This window comes from Leptonychotes weddellii, chromosome 15 (genome assembly GCF_054177405.1).
Source record: "Leptonychotes weddellii isolate Sample4059 chromosome 15, ASM5417740v2, whole genome shotgun sequence".
In the NCBI taxonomy this organism is placed as follows: domain Eukaryota; kingdom Metazoa; phylum Chordata; class Mammalia; order Carnivora; family Phocidae; genus Leptonychotes; species Leptonychotes weddellii.
In genome coordinates, this window is record NC_138383.1 from 47,319,371 (window position 1) to 47,341,452 (window position 22,082).

The 22,082-nt window shown below is 41.7% G+C and overlaps 2 protein-coding genes across 2 annotated transcripts in view; both read left to right on the plus strand.

Moving 5' to 3' along the window:
* The window catches only part of LOC102726696 (uncharacterized), a 23,715-nt gene extending 14,630 nt beyond the window's left edge, over window positions 1–9,085 (plus strand). The window contains exons 2-18 of the mRNA XM_081806004.1: window positions 2–141; window positions 222–367; window positions 453–543; window positions 629–1,018; window positions 1,871–1,997; window positions 2,656–2,774; window positions 2,914–3,110; window positions 3,821–4,004; window positions 4,082–4,247; window positions 4,348–4,472; window positions 4,645–4,953; window positions 5,041–5,244; window positions 5,802–5,927; window positions 6,018–6,188; window positions 6,271–6,375; window positions 6,494–6,589; window positions 8,801–9,085. Coding sequence (XP_081662130.1) covers window positions 2–141; window positions 222–367; window positions 453–543; window positions 629–1,018; window positions 1,871–1,997; window positions 2,656–2,774; window positions 2,914–3,110; window positions 3,821–4,004; window positions 4,082–4,247; window positions 4,348–4,472; window positions 4,645–4,953; window positions 5,041–5,244; window positions 5,802–5,927; window positions 6,018–6,188; window positions 6,271–6,375; window positions 6,494–6,589; window positions 8,801–8,953 — 2,849 coding nt within the window. The 3' untranslated portion in view covers window positions 8,954–9,085. The remainder of the gene's footprint in view (window position 1; window positions 142–221; window positions 368–452; window positions 544–628; window positions 1,019–1,870; window positions 1,998–2,655; window positions 2,775–2,913; window positions 3,111–3,820; window positions 4,005–4,081; window positions 4,248–4,347; window positions 4,473–4,644; window positions 4,954–5,040; window positions 5,245–5,801; window positions 5,928–6,017; window positions 6,189–6,270; window positions 6,376–6,493; window positions 6,590–8,800) is intronic.
* Window positions 9,086–13,518: 4,433 nt separating this feature from the next.
* The window catches only part of LOC102729572 (myosin-1), a 20,031-nt gene continuing 11,467 nt past the window's right edge, over window positions 13,519–22,082 (plus strand). The window contains exons 1-19 of the mRNA XM_081806005.1: window positions 13,519–13,755; window positions 13,847–13,990; window positions 14,108–14,264; window positions 15,340–15,367; window positions 16,135–16,249; window positions 16,334–16,426; window positions 16,561–16,624; window positions 17,431–17,529; window positions 17,622–17,725; window positions 17,877–18,015; window positions 18,196–18,314; window positions 18,405–18,554; window positions 18,670–18,840; window positions 19,580–19,889; window positions 19,986–20,056; window positions 21,212–21,299; window positions 21,382–21,499; window positions 21,795–21,918; window positions 22,007–22,078. Of these exons, the coding sequence (XP_081662131.1) occupies window positions 13,552–13,755; window positions 13,847–13,990; window positions 14,108–14,264; window positions 15,340–15,367; window positions 16,135–16,249; window positions 16,334–16,426; window positions 16,561–16,624; window positions 17,431–17,529; window positions 17,622–17,725; window positions 17,877–18,015; window positions 18,196–18,314; window positions 18,405–18,554; window positions 18,670–18,840; window positions 19,580–19,889; window positions 19,986–20,056; window positions 21,212–21,299; window positions 21,382–21,499; window positions 21,795–21,918; window positions 22,007–22,078 (2,370 nt within the window). The 5' untranslated portion in view covers window positions 13,519–13,551. The remainder of the gene's footprint in view (window positions 13,756–13,846; window positions 13,991–14,107; window positions 14,265–15,339; window positions 15,368–16,134; window positions 16,250–16,333; window positions 16,427–16,560; window positions 16,625–17,430; window positions 17,530–17,621; window positions 17,726–17,876; window positions 18,016–18,195; window positions 18,315–18,404; window positions 18,555–18,669; window positions 18,841–19,579; window positions 19,890–19,985; window positions 20,057–21,211; window positions 21,300–21,381; window positions 21,500–21,794; window positions 21,919–22,006; window positions 22,079–22,082) is intronic.

Consider the following 22,082-nt stretch of genomic DNA (forward strand, 5'->3'; position numbering starts at 1 on the left):
GAAACCATCGCGAAGCTGACCAAGGAGAAGAAGGCCCTCCAAGAGGCCCACCAGCAGACCCTGGATGATCTGCAGGCAGAAGAGGACAAAGTCAACACCCTGACCAAAGCTAAAATCAAGCTTGAACAACAAGTAGATGATGTAAGTCCAGGATTATCAAAGAAATTATTTTCTTCAAAAGGAAGCTAAGCATTCCTTTAGACTAAACTATTTATATTTAGCTTGAAGGGTCCTTGGAGCAAGAAAAGAAACTTCGCATGGACCTAGAAAGAGCTAAGAGGAAACTTGAAGGTGACCTCAAGTTGGCCCAAGAATCCATAATGGACATTGAAAATGAAAAACAACAACTTGATGAAAAGCTCAAAAAGTAAGTGTGAAAGAATTGCTTATGACCTTGCTTTCTAATGGGTGGATATACACTCAATTGTTATTTTTTGCTACTTTCCAAAAAGGAAAGAGTTTGAAATGAGTAATCTGCAAAGCAAGATTGAAGACGAGCAAGCACTTGGCATTCAGCTGCAGAAGAAGATCAAAGAGCTGCAAGTACGTTCAGATTTCTATCAGTTTGGCTCAGAGAGGCATAGTTATGACACAGAGAAGCTAAGTGTGTGCTTTCCACCACCCCCAGGCCCGCATTGAGGAGCTGGAGGAGGAAATCGAGGCAGAGCGGGCCTCCCGGGCCAAAGCAGAGAAGCAGCGCTCTGACCTCTCCCGGGAACTGGAAGAGATCAGCGAGCGCCTGGAGGAAGCCGGCGGGGCCACTTCCGCCCAGATCGAGATGAACAAGAAGCGCGAGGCTGAGTTCCAGAAAATGCGCAGGGACCTGGAGGAGGCCACCCTACAGCACGAAGCCACAGCGGCCACCCTGAGGAAGAAGCACGCGGACAGCGTGGCCGAGCTCGGGGAGCAGATAGACAACCTCCAGAGGGTCAAGCAGAAGCTGGAGAAGGAGAAGAGCGAGATGAAGATGGAGATCGATGACCTCGCCAGTAATGTAGAAACAGTCTCTAAAGCCAAGGTACCAGAGCCTGGAAAATTGTTATTAGTGACAATGATCCTTTACGTACACATCATAGTTTGCACAGGGTACTTTACACACATTATGTCATTTGGTTTTTTTACAATAATCTAGGAGATAAGAAAGATACTAGCATTTGTATTATTTCCACTTACCATATGAAGAAACTGAAATACAAAGAAGTTAAGTGCACTGGCCCCATCACACCATGAACAAATGACAAGACCAGCTTCTTCTTTTTTTTTTTAAGATTTTATTTATTTATTTGAGAGAGAGAGAGAGGGAGAGCTCAGAGGGAAGAGTGAGAGGGAGAAGCAGGCTTCCCACTGAGCAGGGAACCCAATGTGGGACTCAATCCCAGGACCCTGAGATCATGACCTGAGCTGAAGGCAGATGCTTAATGGACTGAGCCACGCAGGCGCCCCAGGACCAGCTTTTGAACAAAGGCCACCTGCATTCTCTCAGGCTCCAGTTGGAGAACTAGGTCTCCAATATTCTCAATTATCCAATAAGCCAAGTTTCATCGTACAGAAAGGCAATTAAGTATTTATAAACATGCTTTTAGAAAAATATACCATACAATTCTTACAACATCTTAAATTTTAGAACATCGTCTTTAATTTTTTTTTTTTTGTATTAATAGGGCACGGAACTGCACAGTTAGCTCTTTAAAAATCCCAACATGTATTTTCAGCTGAGGACAGCAATCAAAATATAAAGAAAAAAATTTTTATGTATCGCAATTATATATAAGAGAATTTGATTTTATGCCAAAGTATTTATTAATATTTATTTATTTTTAAAATTATATTAAAATATCTTTGTTTCCTTCTTTTATTTTTTCTCACACAGGGAAATCTAGAGAAAATGTGCCGCACTCTGGAGGACCAAGTGAGTGAGCTGAAATCAAAGGAGGAGGAACAACAGCGGCTGATCAATGACCTGACGACCCAGAAAGGACGCTTGCAGACCGAATCTGGTAACTGTCCTCTTCTGGGCACTAAGAATGGAGATGATGTGGTTGAAAACAACGGATTTGGTAATGTGAGAGCCTAATAAACACAGCTAAGAACACGTGTGATTTACTGAACAGCTCAGACTTTCAACTTACTTGCAAGGTCACTTGGGGACAAAGCTGGAGATAAAGACTTCGACAGGACTGGATCAAGCTCTGCTCCAGAAAAGCCTAGAGTAGTTGGCCACGCTGAAAGGATGCTTGGGATTAGGAGTCACTCTGGCTGGGTCCAGGACTCCTGTTGCAGACCGAACTTCTGTCTCTATACATCAAATGAACCAAATACCTGAAAGGGGAATGGATAACCCTGTCTCTCAAAAGATCGATGAACCTCAAAAGACCAATGTAGAATTCAGTATCCTGGCTCCCATAACCAGGTTTTGCACACTATCATACACCCAGAAAGAATTAGTTATGGAGAGAACAAAAAGGATTTCAGCTGTATTTATTTATTCAGATTCATATGAAGTTTTACCATAAAAATCAGAGATTTGACATTTAGAGAATTCAATCTTTTGAGTACTCAGTGGAGGAGAGTTAAGAGTTAACACTTATTTCTACTTTGGGCTTGCAAAATTGTTTCTTCACTTTAAAAAACGGTGCCATTTCTTTCATCTATCAGGTGAATTTTCACGACAGCTAGATGAGAAAGAAGCTCTGGTGTCTCAGCTATCAAGGGGCAAACAAGCATTTACACAACAAACTGAGGAATTAAAGAGGCAGCTGGAAGAAGAGATAAAGGTAAATAATAATATTGTCAGACTCACTGTTTTTTGTATGACCTAACCCTAACTGGAGTCCATTTACACCAACTTTCAAAGGGTTTGAAACTCAGTTATTAAACATATGCAGTAAAATGAAGGTGTAACTATCTCCACAGGCCAAGAACGCCCTTTCCCACGCCCTGCAGTCCTCCCGCCACGACTGTGACCTGCTGCGGGAACAGTATGAGGAGGAGCAGGAATCCAAGGCCGAGCTGCAGAGGGCGCTGTCCAAGGCCAACAGCGAGGTGGCCCAGTGGAGGACCAAATACGAGACGGACGCCATCCAGCGCACAGAGGAGCTGGAGGAGGCCAAGTAAGTGTGCAGATATGAGAGAATGTGCAGAAAACTTAGCATGTTGAATCAGAAAGGTAACGCCCTTCAGTGAATTAGCCTATAGACGTTCATTAATTAGCTCCTCTTGGCCAGGCACTATCAGGCCCTGGGAATAAGACATGAGTAAAACAAACATGACACCTGCCTTCCTATGCTGAAATCTACTTAAGGAAATGAGTAACAAATAATTATCCAGATAGCTAAGCCTTACTGCTGTTTGTCAGGCACAGCAAGCCCACTGCTGCTTCAAGACTCTGCACTTGCTGGTCCCTCCGTCTGAAATACTCTCCCTGAGATCTCCCTCCAGCTCACTCTGACTCTTTGATTTGACGCAAATGCTACCTCCTCAGAGGGGGCTTTCCTGAATATCTAGAATAGCTGTGCACCCCTTACTCTATTTCACTTTTCTTCATTGCATTTATATCTGCAATACGTTATTATGCATTTTCTCACCAGCCTATTATTTCTCTCTTGTCCTCATTTGGAAGCTTCATGAGTCAGGGCCCTTTTTTCTGCCTTGCTCACTGCTGTGTATCCAGTGTCTGGTTCATAAAAGGAGCTCATTCAGTGTCTGTTGAAGAGATGAATGGATATTTTTCATATGAAGTTTCCAATACTTCTCAGCGTGGTAATAGCACCTAATTCTTGTTCTGGTTCACTCCTCTCTACAAACATATATAATCTTCAAGGAAGAAGCTGGCCCAGAGGCTGCAGGCGGCCGAGGAGCACGTAGAAGCCGTGAACGCAAAATGCGCTTCCCTCGAGAAGACAAAGCAGCGGCTCCAGAATGAGGTGGAGGACCTCATGCTGGACGTGGAGAGAACCAACGCGGCCTGCGCCGCCCTGGACAAGAAGCAGAGGAACTTCGACAAGGTAACTCGTGCAGCAGCCTCTGCTTTCCACCGTCTTCCTCTGTCCTTCACAACAGGTAACCCCTCTCGGTTTTTCAGATCCTGGCAGAGTGGAAACAGAAGTATGAGGAAACCCAGGCTGAGCTTGAGGCCTCTCAGAAGGAGGCCCGCTCTCTCAGCACTGAGCTGTTCAAGATGAAGAATGCCTACGAGGAATCCTTGGATCAGCTGGAAACTTTGAAACGAGAGAACAAAAACTTGCAGCGTGAGGCCCTTTCACTTGCAATAATATTCATGCCTTGGGAATGGTTCCCTTAGGTCCTCTGTCTGATCAAATCTCTACTTGTCTTTTACCCAAACAACAGAGGAGATTTCTGACCTCACAGAGCAGATTGCAGAAGGAGGGAAACATATCCATGAACTGGAGAAGATAAAGAAACAAGTGGAACAAGAGAAGTGTGAACTTCAGGCTGCTTTAGAGGAAGCAGAGGTATAGGTCCAACTGTGCATTATAAACAAATCAGGTCAGAAAAGATTTTGGCCCATCCACATAGATCGAATAAAAAAAATAAACAGCACAAAATTAATGGAAGGAAAGGTATGCAGAAAAACTTCAGAATGCTTCCGTTCCCCGCTAATGTCACCCCTTGCTGTCATTAAAGGCATCTCTTGAACATGAAGAGGGAAAGATCCTGCGCATCCAGCTGGAGTTGAACCAGGTCAAGTCTGAGGTCGACAGGAAAATTGCTGAGAAGGATGAGGAAATTGACCAGCTGAAGAGAAACCACATCAGAGTGGTGGAGTCGATGCAGACCATGCTGGATGCTGAGATCAGGAGCAGGAATGATGCCATCAGGCTCAAGAAGAAGATGGAAGGAGACCTCAATGAGATGGAAATCCAGCTGAACCATGCCAACCGCATGGCCGCAGAGGCCCTGAGGAACTACAGGAACACCCAAGGCATCCTCAAAGTCAGTGGGTTCAAAAGACAGCCCCAAAGTGGTTGGGGTGATTGCACCCCTGAGAAGGAGGTGTCTCAATGATTGTTCATTCCACAGGACACCCAGATCCACCTGGATGACGCTCTCCGGGGCCAGGAGGACCTGAAGGAACAGCTGGCCATGGTGGAGCGCAGAGCCAACCTGCTGCAGGCCGAGATCGAGGAGCTGCGGGCCACTCTGGAGCAGACGGAGAGGAGCAGGAAAATCGCAGAACAGGAGCTCCTGGATGCCAGTGAGAGGGTCCAGCTCCTGCACACCCAGGTGGGGTTTGGCACAAAGAACTTACCTTCAATAAATGCTTATGTGTCCCAAACAATGTAAGCTTAAGTGTTTTATATAACAGCCAGGTTTTATACTTCTACCAAGTTTTCACTGTATATTGAGATCTTTTATTGTTTTATTTTACATAAATTATTGATTCACTTCCTAAAATATTCTAAAGCTGCCCATATTCTCTTGTGTTTGTATCTTTATTGACCCTTGTTATCAATATTGGCATCTTTATTTTGGAGAATTGGAATATTTGAACATCTGTTATAAATTTTGTCCCTATGAATGGTCTCATTGGTAAATGGCAGTTACAAAATTTACAGCTATTTGGTCTAATTATGGACTACGTACTTGGAAGATAATGAATATTCTATAACATTTTAATTTTATTTACTATATACTATATAGTACTATATATGTACTATATAACACACTAATATTGAAGGGCATCTGACTTGTAAATTTTTATCTGAAATTATTTTTAAAAATAGCTAGCAATAAGTACTTTGGTAACATGATAAAAAAAACTGTAACTTATCTTTAAACAGAATACCAGCCTGATCAACACCAAGAAGAAGTTGGAAACAGACATTTCCCAAATGCAAGGAGAAATGGAGGACATTATCCAGGAAGCCCGCAATGCAGAGGAGAAGGCCAAGAAGGCCATCACTGATGTGAGCAGAGGGCAAAATGGTCCTGGTCAAACTTGAATCCTGATGTGCTAGCTCAGCTCTCTCAACTGGTTTTGTTTTACTGCTCATCAGGCAGCCATGATGGCCGAGGAGCTGAAGAAGGAGCAGGACACCAGCGCCCACCTGGAGCGCATGAAGAAGAACCTGGAGCAGACAGTGAAGGACCTGCAACATCGTCTGGACGAGGCTGAGCAGCTGGCCCTGAAGGGCGGGAAGAAGCAGATCCAGAAACTGGAGGCCAGGGTGGGTCTCTCAATCTCTATCTACTTCCATTTCCTCCCAGTGCCTTATTAGTTCAAAGTTCTTAAAACCTACTTATTTGCAGGTACGTGAGCTGGAAGGAGAGGTTGAGAGTGAGCAAAAGCGTAATGCGGAAGCTGTGAAAGGTCTGCGCAAACACGAGAGAAGAGTGAAGGAACTCACTTACCAGGTACAACAATGGTTTTTATCAGCCAAGTGCTCCCCATACATACGTGAAACACTCATATAAATGAAACAACAGTCAAGTGCTTTTGAAGTAAGGCCCTGTGGTTTTCATTACCTTTCAGACAGAAGAAGATCGGAAAAATATTCTCAGACTTCAGGATTTGGTAGATAAACTTCAGGCCAAAGTGAAATCTTACAAGAGACAAGCTGAGGAGGCTGTAAGTATCCTTAAGATGGAAGGGAAGACAGAAGTCCCTTGTTAAGAAAAGCTAATGAACAAATAATTAGACTTACCCCTCCTTGTAGTAGTAAATAAGCCATTTGCTTCTTAGAAGACTGTACTTCTTAAAAACATTTGCGCATTTTTGTACTTATTGCTTATTATTTGTAATATTAATAGCTTGATGTTAAAAGTAAATTTTCAATCCTCAAAGAAACCTCAAAAAATTTCAAAGCAGAAATAATGAAGGCCACATTCTCTAGCCATAGTGTGATAAAATTATAAAGTGGTTGGAAATATAAACACAAATTCCCAAATGCTTAAATGTTAAAAAACTAACTTTCCAAAATAATTCGTGGGTTAAATTGGAAAGAAAAAAAACTACTGAATAATTATTAATTATAAGTAAAATTTCAAGGAAGATGCTACTTTTATAAACCTAAAGAGTGTAGTCAAAGCTGTCCTTGGAGGACAATTCATTACTTTATGAATCAAAATTTTTTAAAAATTGACAGTCCAATAAAGAAATTAAAAATAATAATGAAAGAAGTACTGTTAAAGATAAAGGTAGAAATTGATAAATTAAAGTATAATATTTTCTACTATGATAATTTTAAGTAATATCTGATAACTTCTGGGGAGTTAATAAAATAAATACACTTATAACTAGTTTAATCAAGGAAAAAGAGAAAGAAAATACAAACTCACATTAGAAATGAGAAAGGGGGGTTGCCAGGCAGGCTCAGTCAGAAGAGCATGCAACTTTTTTTTTTTTTTAAGATTTTATTTATTTGTAAAAGAGAGAGTAAGAGCATGAGCAGGGGGAGGAGCAGAGGGGGAGGGAGAGGGAGAGGGAAAGACTCTCCAGCAGACTCCGTACTGAGTGTGGGAGCCCAATCCCATGACCCTGAGATCATGACCTGAGCCAAAACCAAGAGTCAGACACTTAACCGACTAAGGCACCCAGGGGCCCCAAGGATGCGACTCTTGAGCTCAGGGTCATGAGTTCAAGCCTCACATTGGGCACAGAGATCAGGAAAGGAAGGAAAGGAAAGAAAAGAAAGGAAGGGAACGGAAGGGAAGGGAAGGAAGAGAGAAAGGGGACAAACCATACAAGTAGGAAATTATTTTTTAATGTAAAATATAAATCTGTCAACAAAGTTGAAATCTTTGAGATTGATGATTTTTTTATAGAAGGTCATAAATTACTAAGTTGGCTAAATAACTTATTTGAGAATTACTTCTGAAAAAGGACTCAGGTCCAGACAGGTCTTTCAAAATTTTAAGTAACAGATAATCCTTGAGCTATGTAAGCCATTCCAGAGCATGGGAAAAGATGGAAAGCGTTCCAAATCATTTTAAGAAGCTCATGTAACCGTCATACCAAAACGTGTCCAAGAGAGAAGCGGCGGGGGAGGATGGAACTAAAGGCAGTTTTACTCGTAATTCCAGCAAAGATAAATAACTAAACCCTTTATTAAGGGGATTGTCCATCAGTGTTTAAGCAGGTTAATTCCTTCAATGTAAGGATTACTTAATATTAGGGAATTTGTCAGTAGAATCATTACATCCAAAATAGGAGAAAAATGATTGTTTTGAAATGTTCCAAAATGATATATAAAATTCAACATTTATTTCAATTTAAAGAGACCTTTAAGAAATTCATCCTTAATATGATATAGAATATCTATTTAAGCCCACTGTCATCTTCTAGCAAACATTAACAAGAAGGAAGATTTCAAGAGTACTCTTGCCTTTTTTAAAAAAAAAAATTTTATTCATTTGAGAGAGTGAGAGCGATCACAAGCAGGGGGGAAGGGTAGAGGGAGAAGCAGACTCCCCACTGAGCAGGGAGCCCAATGTGAGACTTGCCTGGGATCATGACCTGAGCAGAAGGCAGACGCTTAACCAACTGAGTCATCCAGGTGCCCTGTACTCTTGCCATCTCTGCTCTTATATTTTTTTCTTGCTTTACTTAATAGGTTTTCGTTGAAAAATAGGTATGCAATTATTTATGGGACACCAAGCCCCAAATAAATCATAATGTTCACTTCAATGATAACCAAAATCCAGGAGGTGGTAAGACAACAATGTTCCCTGCTGGGTATTTTAAGTTCTCCACAGATACCAAGTCCTTTCTTCCCTTAAGCCAACAGAACCTAGAAAGATGCATAGTATGAGTTCCTTACAATTCCATTTTTATTCTCAGGAAGAACAATCCAACACAAATCTATCCAAATTCCGCAAGCTCCAGCACGAGCTGGAGGAGGCTGAGGAACGGGCTGACATTGCTGAGTCCCAGGTCAACAAGCTGCGGGTGAAGAGCCGAGAGGTTCACACAAAAGTCATAAGTGAAGAGTGAGCATGTCCGGATGCTATGGAATGACTGAAGAGAAGCACAAAATGTGAAGCCTTTGGTCATTTCCCTCTGTAATTATTGTCCATTCTACCCTATTGCAAAGGAAATAAAGAGCATAGGGTATTTTGCAAACAACATCCTTAGACTGGTCCTTCAAAGCGGTGACAAAGCTAGAATAAGCATAAGGCTATCAAACAATTACACTCAACCTGCCACTAAGAAGTAGTACTCACTTTTATTTTAAGTCTACAGGAATACTTTAAGACTATAAAACTGTTACCTATCAGGGAAGTCTGTTCTGGAAGAAATCTGGAAGTCACCTTTTATTTCTTTCTAACCTCTTCTTAATACCAGGATATAATAGGATCCTAGAAAGCTCCTGATCCCCCCGACATGAACCTAATTTTCCAGGTCTATGCAAAGAATGGCACTGGCTATATTCTCAAATAGGGGATTCAGATTACACTATATCATTACTTCTCCTTGATGTTATCAAGAATACAAATCCTAAGTATTATTAATAGCCCATAAAGACTTTCATCATGAATATCCATATACTGTATATTCAGAGAACGCACACCAGGTAATGGGTATGACATGAGTGAGATGTGACCCTTCTCCCTATGAAAGCTACAAGGTGGCTCTCAAGTCTGGGGCCAAGAGAATATTATTTTATATATTATAATGTAATATCAGTAAGTTATTTATTAGCCTATGTTTCCAGACTTGATGGCTGTCTTTATAATCATGTGAAGGGCCAAAATAAATTATCAGAAGTGTCCATAGAATATGAGTCCTAAAATAGACAATCTGGGTGTAAATTCAACACACATAACCATCGGTATGACTTTGGTGCAAAACGCAGAAATAGTAGCAATATGAATTACTCAGAGAAGTTTTCCTAGATGATCAAGATTTTTTAAACTGGATTCCATTGAGACACATAGCCCAAAGTATAACCTTCCTGGACAGCATAAAGGAAAAGCTAAGTGGTAACTACCCATATGAATGGAAAGCAAGAGTATATGGGTTTAAATTGCACCGTGGGAGAATCAGACATGTGGGAACAGCTTAGCAGGTAATTAGGATTCCCATTGTCTCACTGGCCCAAGGAAGGGTGTGGGATCGCCCTTCTTCCTTCTTTGGCCCATCTTTCCCTTTGTTCCACATGACCTATAAATGCTGAAGTGCCTTATAATTTGGCAGTAATAAGCAAAAAACAATGTCTTACAACAAGCTTACTGCAAAACCTATCCAGCACGGGTCAAAAGGAGGTCTTAAAATTCCTATCAAATCCTACTGAGAACATTATGAAAATGTCCTCTCTTCCTGAGAAGCATTGCCCACATTTTTCAGATGCCTGCTAAGAAAAAAAATGGATGTGGGGGGGAAAAAAACAACAATAACAACACGGATATGTAAGGAAGTAAAAATGCTATACCTGTGGCCACAAAGCGGGTTGAGGGTTGGCTAGGAAGGCTCCCATCAGATGCATGTCTCCTGGAAGACCCTTCCTGATGGCTTTAATCTACTCCAGGTAGAAGATTGGTAGCAGCAAGCACACTGGGATGCCATGCCAATCAGGTGGCCAGGGTCTAGGCTGCTGTGTGATTTGTGGTCACTCTCTTCTATTCTTTGGATCTCAGCTGTTTTCTTAGTCAAATGAGGAATATGGGTTAGATGGTCCCTTCCAATCAGTAATATATCACATGACCATTACAACCAGTATCTCCAGAAATCTGCTTTCCTAAGGCGATCTGTTTCATTAAATCGATTGAAATGTATGTATAATAATAAAGGAACTGTTGCAAAACAGGGGATATGAAGCAAATTTGGTCTCCGTCCCAGACGGACAAGGCTGACATAAAGAGACACAAGACAAGAGACAATAAAATCATTTTTTTTTAATTAAACATTAGAATAGAAAACAACATTCAGGTATCGTTTGTAAGCAAAATGTGAAATGTATACCTTGGGCAGCTGACGGAAAAGCCTTAGATGCTGCATATTTAGACAGAGATATGCCCTGTTTTCTAATATTTTCCTATGCCGAGTTTCACAGAGGAAACAGGATTTCACAAGCAACTTGCATTTTTTCAAAGCGAGAGAAGCAGGACATCTCAGCTTGGCGACGCAAAGCATTGGGGAGCATGCCTGAGGTGGGAGTGGTCTGATCTGACAATGAATCAGGGGCAGCTGACCAGAGGCAACAAAAGCAACTGTGTATGGCTGCTTGTTACGAAGCAAGTTTTAAAATCACATTTCCAAACACCCTCGACAAAGCCAAAAAACAAAAACAAAAAACAAAAAAACTTGGTGCCTTCTGGGGAGGAACGGATAATCTTTTTCTAACACCCTGGTAAAGAGCAGCAAGTTCCCTTCCCAGTCTAGAATGTGCAATTGTGCGGGCAGTTGCAAAGGCTTCACACACAGACAGGCGACTTGGCGAAACTGCATGGCAACAGCAACAAAAGTGCAGGGACTGCGGAACGTAGCCGTCTTTGAAACAACACCTTACATTATTCCGAAGCCAGATCGCTTTCACATGGCCAACCTCTCGAATTATTTATAGGAGATTGATTCATATACTTAACCAAATGTGAGAGGAAATACTTCTAATTATATCCAAACATCTTTAATATGAGGGGAATTATGCTTGGAGGCCTTCATTGCCAAAAACATGTTTTGCCAAATATGTTTTAAGAAAGAGGAGGAGGCTACGTGTTTTCCATATTTGACCCTATAAAAGTACCCTTGGAATGGGTACGACTTGTCTTTCCTCATAAAGCTTCAAGGTAAGTGTGCGTGAGGACAGGGCTCTGTCTGAAGACGGTAGGGATATCTGGCTTCCCGCCTGCATGCCACACATCCTGGCTCCCACTGCCCCTGGCAGTTCTTCCAGGGAGGCACCAACTTACTCCGTAGCAATTTTAATTAGCTGTTTTAGTGTTCCCAGTCATTTCCTGACTCTCACTTAAGAATTACGCTATTACTGGGAATGGTTAGAATCTAACCAGAAGAAATTCGCTCTTTTTCTTACAGTGCTGACCCACTTCCAGGTTCCATTTCTAAGGTAAGATACTGATTTTTTTTTTCCTCTCATTCTTCACTGGGTGCAAGAAATCTTGCAGTGGTTGGAGGGTGCCCAGGGGGTTATAATATGAAAGCATTTTCATTTGATGGCCAATCATGCTTCCCTTGAAAAATTCTGAGAGGGACTTTAGAAACTCGTTCTCATTCATTTATATCCTCTGCAATACCTTTAAATGCTTTCTTAGAGTTTTGAGGAGTTTTATACACAATTTTTTTTTTCTATTTCTAGCACTGCAGTCTGTCTTTTAAATAACTTACAACATGCAGTACAACATTTTGGTGTTATTATTCATTTATAGAGAAAATGTAAATTTCCTATATTACAGATTTTCCTCAGCACCATATACTGTTAAAAAAAAAAAAAAAAATCAACCCTGAAATGCTGTCTGAATGAACAGAGTCCTTGCCTTGGAAAAACAGCTTAAATCCGCATGTTGTTTCACAGTCTATAAAATGGAAAAACATTTTTAAATGTTATGAAAAATGACTGTGAGCATTTTCAGCAAGACAAAGTATTTTGTATTATCCAAATCACTGCAGTTTGAATGGGAAAATGTAGAAAAGTTTACACAAGTGAAGAAAATATCTTTATTATTATAAAACAAATTACCTCTGATCATTATTGACAGGGTTAATGAATATTAAAGCAGCAAGAGATGGATGGATCTTGAAAAGAAAGTTTTATGAAATTTTTATGGGAATCTCAGTAATAAAGCAAGAAAACAGATAATAATATTTTATAATAAGTCTTTGAGAAATACTAAGGACAAGTAAAAAAGCCAAATTCTCAAAATTATGGAAACAAGAGAAACAAATGTAAAATAGAATAATTTTTTAACAAAACAATGTAAAGCAAATCTCCCTACATTTCTGCTTTCCTTTATCAGGTAGCCTTTGTAAATCTATAATGAATCCAAATCTATAATGAAAAGATTTTCACTACGTACAAAAATTTGTGGAATTTTCACAACATAAATCTATTGTACTTTTAATTCACAAAGCCAGCTTTGAGCCCTGCCCTGTATCCAGCATGTGTCCTAAGAGGTATGAAGGATGCCTTGAAAGAAGTGTTGCCTGCCTGCAAGGTGCTTATAATCCAACTGGAAGATAACAGCTCTCCATGAAAGAGCTAGGGGACACCCTGCCATCATCTTAGCTTGTGTTCTGTATAAGCCAATCACAGGCCACATATAGAAATTAACATACATACCAAATAAAACAGAGAAAGCAGCTACAATATCCTACAGCAGGTGAGCCAGAAACTACAGTCTCTGCAAATGCTCGATTAAGTACCTATCAGCATTGGCACAGAACACGAACACTGACATTTCATCTCCAGCCAAGCCAGGGAGGTAGGTGGTCATACTCAACACAATGCTAAGTGCTCAACTGCTCAGTGACTCAAAAATGTTTTCTTTTTCTAAATGTGACACTGAATATCTGAATTTCTAGAATATCTTTTCTTTCCCTTCCAGGCAGGGTCTTCGACTGAGCTGAGTTCAGCAGCCATGAGTTCAGACCAGGAGATGGCCATTTTTGGGGAGGCAGCTCCGTACCTCCGAAAGTCTGAAAAGGAGCGCATTGAGGCCCAGAATAGGCCCTTTGATGCCAAGACATCTGTCTTTGTGGTGGAGCCCAAAGAATCCTTTGTGAAAGGGACCATCCAGAGCAGAGAAGGAGGGAAAGTGACGGTGAAGACGGAAGCTGGAGCGGTGAGTAGAGTCCCTGGAGCCGGCCACATTTTATCAATTCTTGCGTTCCATCTCTCAGTTGACATGAGCCGTTATCTTCCCTGTTTACCAGACTCTGACAGTGAAAGATGATCAAGTCTTCCCCATGAACCCTCCCAAGTACGACAAGATCGAGGACATGGCCATGATGACCCACCTGCACGAGCCCGCTGTGCTGTACAACCTCAAGGAGCGTTACGCAGCCTGGATGATCTACGTGAGTTCATTCTCATGGCCTTCTGCTCATGCAGCTAATGAATAGTTTTGAAAAATAGTAGATCACTAAGGTCCCCATAAGATGATTATATTCCTTTTCTTTTTCTTTTTGGTGTAGACCTACTCAGGCCTCTTCTGCGTCACGGTCAACCCCTACAAGTGGCTGCCGGTGTACAATGCAGAGGTGGTGACAGCCTACCGAGGCAAGAAGCGTCAGGAGGCCCCGCCCCACATCTTCTCCATCTCTGACAACGCCTATCAGTTCATGCTGACGGGTGAGTGGCTCAAGTGCTTCTCATACAAATTATTTGACCACCTAGAGTCACAAAGTGTTAAAGCTAAACAGATCTTCGGAGATAATCTAATCCAAGCCCCTGGTTGTACAGAAGAGGTAACTGAAGTGCAGAGGGATATGCCGTCAAAGCTGGAACTAAAACCTAGCTCTCCAGACCCCACCTCCATGATTTTACCAGGCCACGCCTCGGCTCTCCTCTATCCCTTTAAACTTAACTTGCTTGCAGTCTCCTCCTTGGAAATACATAATTTATGGTATAGATTTAAGTAACAATAGTTAAGATTAAGTAATGGCAGAATCACATTGAGTGGAAATGAAAAATATCAGTTCAATCCTTTTGTGCTTAAGTGTCCTGTTGACTACAAATTTGATGCTTTTAGGAGTACTGTTACCTTTAAAGTCATCAGAGACCATCTCAGAGAAGAAAGCCTCTCTTTGAATGAAAATGGTATTTGGAGGCTACATGCACAAAAACAAAATTGTTGTTTTCTCCTCCCTTAAAAGGATTTTTGTTCTGACTGAGGCAGTTCCCTCACCTGATGGCATACTTTTGGCAGGACTGATCAGAGTTAGGGTTGCAGGCTGTGGCCATAAAATACTTCCCCCCACCCCCGCCGCTTCCCCCACCCCGCTTTGTGAGGCCAATTGACTCATTTAGAAACTAAATCTCAACCTTGGCTTGATGAACACTATTTAAACCTATTAAACTACCGTCCAAACCCTTCGTATATTTTGCATTTTTTAGTTGTATGCATGAATTAGCAGAGAGTATGCTACTGAAATTCACACCTGACGAGAGAAGTGTCTGGCTGTGGAAAGTACTAAACCAGGACACACTTACTATGAGGGCTTAAGGAATTTAAGATATAACAACATCTTATGCTTCTCTTCAACTTAAGAGGTTTAAGAATAATACATATAACTTTACAATAATATATTTTAAAACTCCATTTAAAATGACACAGTATTTATACTCAACACCCCAAGTGTTTCCCTATAGAAAGTTCTGTTTGCATAACTGGTATGATGCTGATTGTCCACTGTTTTTCTTCTAGATCGGGAGAATCAGTCCATCTTAATCACGTATGTATTACTATTCTGGGATGTATTAGTATTTTATTTGCACTGGGAAAACGACAAACTAAAAGAAATTAGTTAGTGCCCCCATATTGAAGCAATGCTGGTCAGCCTGGAACTGGATACTGTTTGTACTTTGTTGTAGGGTTCAGACTGCATCGGAATATAAAATAACAATGTCCTAAACTTTGTAATTTACTAGTCCAGTCTTAAAAGCTGCCCAGAACTTTCCTAAGAGTAGGGGCTATAAACCCTTTCTCTGTGCACGGCCAGGACCCGTTACATGGCAGTGAACAACATATACAGCCTTCTGAACGTTGAGCCGTTGGGAATGTTCCCAGTGGCCCATCTTTAAGGCCTCCTTGAGAAATGTCTAGTCCTTCAGAGGCTTCACTTAAGCCATGTCTTTAGTCTAAGGAAACTAAAGAACATACGTATTGTTTATCACAGAGTTTTTTACAGTTTCATTTCCCATATAGTCATTGGGTGGCTGCCTTTTGGACCTTTCAAGTTCAGGCCACAGCACTTGGAACAGAGCCTGGCACATTTTCCAGAAATATGCATTAGGTGATTAATGAATGAATTTCCCTACTTCTTGTCAGTGCAAAACAACATAAGTAATATGAGCTATAGTAGGCTGAAGAGAAAGAGCTAGGAGAAACTGACAAAGACATATAAAGATGGATGCATAAGGTAGTAAATGCTGATGATGGAAGTACTTTCATTTGTCACATAGCTTAAATCCTCATGTATGTTTGGTCTCTGTTTAACAGTGGAGAATCTGGTGCGGGCAAGACTGTGAACACCAAGCGTGTCATCCAGTACTTTGCAACAATTGCAGTCACTGGGGAGAAGAAGAAGGAGGAAATTACTTCTGGCAAAATACAGGTGGGTCTGGGGTCAGACTCAAGACTCTGAGCGCTCTCAGGAATTCTGGAGCCCCAGAGGTGAGGGCTGCTCTTGCCTTTGCAGGGGACCCTTGAAGATCAAATCATCAGTGCCAACCCTCTACTAGAGGCCTTTGGCAACGCCAAGACTGTGAGGAATGACAACTCCTCTCGCTTTGTAAGTCTCCTGGTCACAGAGGGATGTTCTCAGCCCTTCTGTGCCAGAGAAAGCACATCTGAATTATCATTTCCATCTCATTTTTCTCGAGTGCTTCAAGTTTTGTATATAACATCATCATTTTTACTTGCAAGGGTAAATTCATCAGGATCCACTTCGGTACCACGGGAAAACTGGCTTCTGCTGATATTGAAACATGTGAGTAACAGGACCTCCTAAACAGAATCCAAGAATGACAAATGATGGTCTGGAGGAATATTTTGCAGCTCCTGCTGAGCCCGGAGCCTGTGAAACACCAGTCTGGTGCCAAACATGCCCATGGTTAATGCCAGTCTTATCCACAGCCCACAGTGTGCTTTATCCCAGTCATGAGCTAATGATTCTGTAAGAACTGCCAAAAGCCATGGGGCTTGTCTGAGATATTCCAGTCTCAGAATGGATTTCAACTTTCTCTAAGACAACACTCCACTAGGGTAAATGAGTTGTCTTCAGGTTGAGAATAGGTGATTTCTTCGTAGCCTGAGACTTGATAAATGTTGCTCTTAGTGCTCTCTCTGTTATAAAGCAAGAAAAGACTCTGAGGAGGGAGGGGTTCTCAAGAATCAATTATATCGAGGGCACCTGGGTGGCTCAGTCGTTAAGCGTCTGGGACCATGACCTGAGCCGAAGGCAGACGCTTAACGACTGAGCCACCCAGGCGCCCATAAATAAAATCTTTAAAAATAATAATAATGATCAATTATATCCCCAATGTCAAGGATCTTCTGCAAGAGAAATGTCGATGTCTTGGGCCAGGCATGCTTTAGTTTCCTTCTAGAGGTGGTAAGAGCACCCGTAATGGTGTTTGTAGAGGCAAAATATGTAGCCTATGTTGTAGAGGCACAACATTCAGCTGAAATCTCAACAGGCCAGTGAGATTTTTTAGTTAATTATCCCAAATTCCAAAATCAGTTCCGGAACTTTATAATTTTTCCCCCCTGACCAGTGTCTTCTTTTCATTGCAGATCTTCTGGAGAAGTCTAGAGTTACTTTCCAGCTGAAGGCGGAAAGAAGCTACCACATTTTCTATCAGATCACGTCTAACAAGAAGCCAGATCTAATTGGTAAGAAGGAGCTTAAATGTATAAGGCAGAAGTTAATCATTTTATTAACAACTTCTAATGTAAAACACATACCCTGAATTCTATGTACCCAGAAATGCTCCTGATCACCACCAACCCATATGACTATGCCTTTGTCAGTCAAGGGGAGATCACCGTCCCTAGCATTGATGACCAAGAAGAGCTGATGGCCACAGATGTAAGTTACACATACAGTTGTTTTTTTTTAAATCCATTATGTATGGGAATAACAATAACACCCCTCTATAGGCATGGTTAAGGATATGGTATAAATTCTCCTAAATGAATTAGTGTCTTCTGCCCTTTTGTCCTCTCATCTTTCCTGGTAGAGTGCCATTGACATCCTGGGCTTCACTCCTGAAGAGAAAGTCTCCATCTACAAGCTCACGGGGGCTGTGATGCATTATGGGAACATGAAGTTCAAGCAGAAGCAGCGGGAGGAGCAGGCCGAGCCAGATGGCACCGAAGGTAATACAGACAAAAAGCTCATTCCAAATTCATGTCTTCTTTACAGTTGAGCTTCTGATGAATGTATGCAAATTCACCCTCATACAGACTTTCTATAAAATGTTTCACTCATCACTCTGCCCTGATGAATTGTGGGGCCCACAGTAGGTCATGTGGGGTGCGTGAATTGTGTCTCTGCAGTTGCTGACAAGGTGGCCTATCTCCAGAGTCTGAACTCTGCTGACCTGCTCAAAGCCCTCTGCTACCCCAGGGTCAAGGTCGGCAATGAGTACGTCACCAAAGGCCAGACTGTGCAGCAGGTGAGTATGCGACCTTAATGAATGACACCCATCCCAGGCCTTCACAGCATGTCTTCTGTAGCATCAACGATCACTACTCTGTCCACGAAGGTGTACAACGCGGTGGGCGCCCTGGCCAAGGCCGTCTACGAGAAGATGTTCCTGTGGATGGTCACCCGCATCAACCAGCAGCTAGACACCAAGCAGCCCAGACAGTACTTCATCGGGGTCTTGGACATCGCCGGCTTTGAGATCTTTGATGTGAGTTGTTTGAATAAGTGGCCTTTTTAAGGCCCTTCCTCTTTGTGTCTCTTTTGCTGAATCCCCACTGGGTTTTCCAAACTCACTCAAACTCCTTGCTATTTGCAACACCTAGTTCAACAGCCTGGAGCAGCTGTGCATCAACTTCACCAACGAGAAGCTGCAACAGTTCTTCAACCACCACATGTTCGTGCTGGAGCAGGAGGAGTACAAGAAGGAGGGCATTGAGTGGGAGTTCATCGACTTCGGGATGGACCTGGCTGCCTGCATCGAGCTCATTGAGAAGGTTCGCTTGCTTTTTTCAGGTCACAAATTATGCCACTGAGAAAAATCTTAAAAGACTTCTACTCATAAATAAAATCAGGAAAACTCCTTCTTTTGCTAACTCTGAGGGAGACATTCTGGTAAAAGGAGAGTGAACAGTCTCTCTAGCGTCCAGAACTCTCGATTTCCCAATAGTTTGCAATACAAGTCCTTATATTTAAAGCCACCTTTCCTTATAAGAGCATACTATAAAGATTATTTTTTACTCATTATCCCTTTGTCATCCTTAGATTCATTTTTACTGGCAATTGAAATATGAATTTCTAGTACTTTAAAGCAGAGGCTCTCAAACTTCAGTTTGAGTCTCACCACAAGTGCTTAAGAAAATTGAAGAATTCTCTAATCTCACTCCTGGGAAAACTTTTTAGGAAGTGTGGGATGGAACCTTGGAATCTTCATTTTCACCAAGTGTTTCTGATGCAACCAGTTTGCAAGTCACACTTAGAGAAATACGGCTGTGGAGCAATGGGGCAAGACATAAACTCCAGGAGCCACCACACCCCAGAGCCCAACAAAGCACCTGGATCTCAATAGGCCCTCAATAAATATTTGCTAATTTAACGACTTCTGACCGAAGGGATGAGTTTTCATTAATTGTAAGAAATTAAAGGATGAATTTACTCAAATAGGATCAAGATGTCACATATTATTTCTACAAGCAGACAAAATTGAAAGGCATTTGTTTCTTTTCATCCTTTCAGCCCATGGGCATCTTCTCTATCCTGGAAGAGGAGTGCATGTTCCCCAAGGCCACAGACACCTCCTTCAAGAACAAGCTCTATGAGCAGCACCTTGGAAAGTCAGCCAACTTCCAGAAGCCCAAGCCTGCCAAAGGCAAGGCCGAGGCACACTTCTCCCTGGTCCACTATGCCGGCACCGTGGACTACAACATTGGTGGCTGGCTGGACAAGAACAAGGACCCCCTGAATGAGACCGTGGTCGGGCTGTACCAGAAGTCTGCAATGAAGACTCTGGCTCACCTCTTCTCTGGGGCAGCAGCTGCTGAAGCAGGTAAATTCCAAAAGAAGTCATCTTTTATTTAATGTATCAAACATACACTGAGAAAGCCTGTGCAATGATTGCTTGTGCTCTCTCTGCCCCCCTTAGAGGCTGGCGGTGGCAAGAAAGGCGGCAAGAAGAAGGGTTCTTCTTTCCAGACTGTGTCTGCTCTCTTCAGAGTACGAACTTCCTTTGCTCCGTCTTATTAGATTCAGGAACTTAAATTTTACTGTATTTGTGGGGAAAGGGAAGTAATCTTGTAAGGATTCCGGAACTGGGCATGACTCAAAGAGACAGGTCAGTGGGCGGTGGCAGAACAGTGTCTTAGAGAGCTTGGGGTTGTTTGGAAGAGACACCTCAGTATATAGGAGACAAGGTGTCAGGAGGGATGAGAGTGAATTGCAGAAGTCAGCATCAGATGATAAAATTAAATTTGGGGACCAGGAAATAAGGTCAGTTGACATTTAAAAGGTTCTGCTGGGACAGGACTAAGCAAAACATGAGATTTGCTGGAGCCTGTGGGAGCCTCCAAATGATATATACTGGCTCAGAACTGAAGTGAGTGGATTTTGAAAGCCAAAGACAGAAGATCACTGTTGGGAATTGGAGGCTGATTATAAACAAAGGAAATAAAAAACCAGATGTGATAAGAAATAGCTCTTGAAGGAAAATTTACTTTTCTTAGGACAATCCCATCTGTAATAACGGAAGGTTTAGTTATTCTGAAAAACCAGGATTTCCACAAGGTGAAACACTTCTCACACTTGGTAACATGGCTGTTGGTGTTCTGCCAATTCCCAGAGTGAGGCACTAAAAGGCCACTTTCTGTGGAATGAGTAGGAGGACACAGCTCTGTAATTAGGATAAGGAATAGGAATGTGATAGAGAAGCAGATACAATTGAAAATAGGGTAAAGAAAGAAATAAGAGATTTGGAATAAGACACTGAATTATTTCTAAAGCCAGATCACACATCTAGACCTGAAAGTCCAGGTAGAATATTTCCCTACTTTTAGAATATCATACTAAATCTACAACACATACTAGGAAATTCAGCAGCAGTGACCACTTCAACAACTAATAGAAAAACATGTTTATAATGCACAAAAACAGGAAAGAGAAGGACATTTTGGGAATGTGGAAATTCCAGAAATAACTTCTCATTTTCAAATCTGGATACTATTCAGATAGTATCTGAGTTAGATACTATTGGATCCTATAATTAGATACTATTAGAATTGAGCCAATGTCACGGATGTCACAATGATTATGTCTGTAAATATGAAATGTATGAAAACAGTGCTTTTTAAAACCAAACATTCATAAATTCCACAGGAGAATTTGAATAAGCTGATGACCAACCTGAGGAGCACTCACCCCCACTTTGTACGGTGTATCATCCCCAATGAAACCAAGACTCCAGGTAAGACACTTCTGGTATCTCAACAAGCTCCAGTGTGTTTGCTTTAGACCATGAAATAAGGCATGCGTATTCTTCCTCTCAGGGGCCATGGAGCATGAACTTGTCCTGCACCAGCTGCGGTGTAACGGTGTGCTGGAAGGGATCCGCATCTGCAGGAAGGGGTTCCCAAGCAGGATCCTTTATGCAGACTTCAAACAGAGGTCAGACTCTCTCACTGCAAATTATCTTAAGAGGTTCTTTTATTCATTCTAATTTTTTCGATGGAAAAATACTTTGTATTTTCTATTATAATCGAAAAAAAGAGAAACACATTGACAGACTCTGTATTGACATACCAAAAGTTTGACAACCTTTGATATACAGAGAATAAAGACATGGATATGATTTTTTGTTTGTTTGCTAGACTACCCAAAGTCTATGTCATTTCTATAGTACGGCAAGAAGATGTCTTGTTGGTGACAACAGCTCTATCACTTATTTGTTTGGCCTAAACAGGTACAAGGTATTAAATGCAAGTGCTATCCCCGAAGGACAGTTCATTGACAGCAAGAAAGCTTCTGAGAAGCTTCTTGGGTCCATCGATGTTGACCACACCCAGTATAAATTTGGTCACACCAAGGTAATGGTCTCTAAAGCCTACCTGATGCTATCTGTGTCCCTTTGAAGTTTATGTATAGTGTCTGATCCGCAACTCCTCCCATGCACAGGTCTTTTTCAAAGCTGGTCTTCTGGGGCTCCTAGAGGAGATGCGAGATGACAAGTTGGCCCAGCTGATTACTAGAA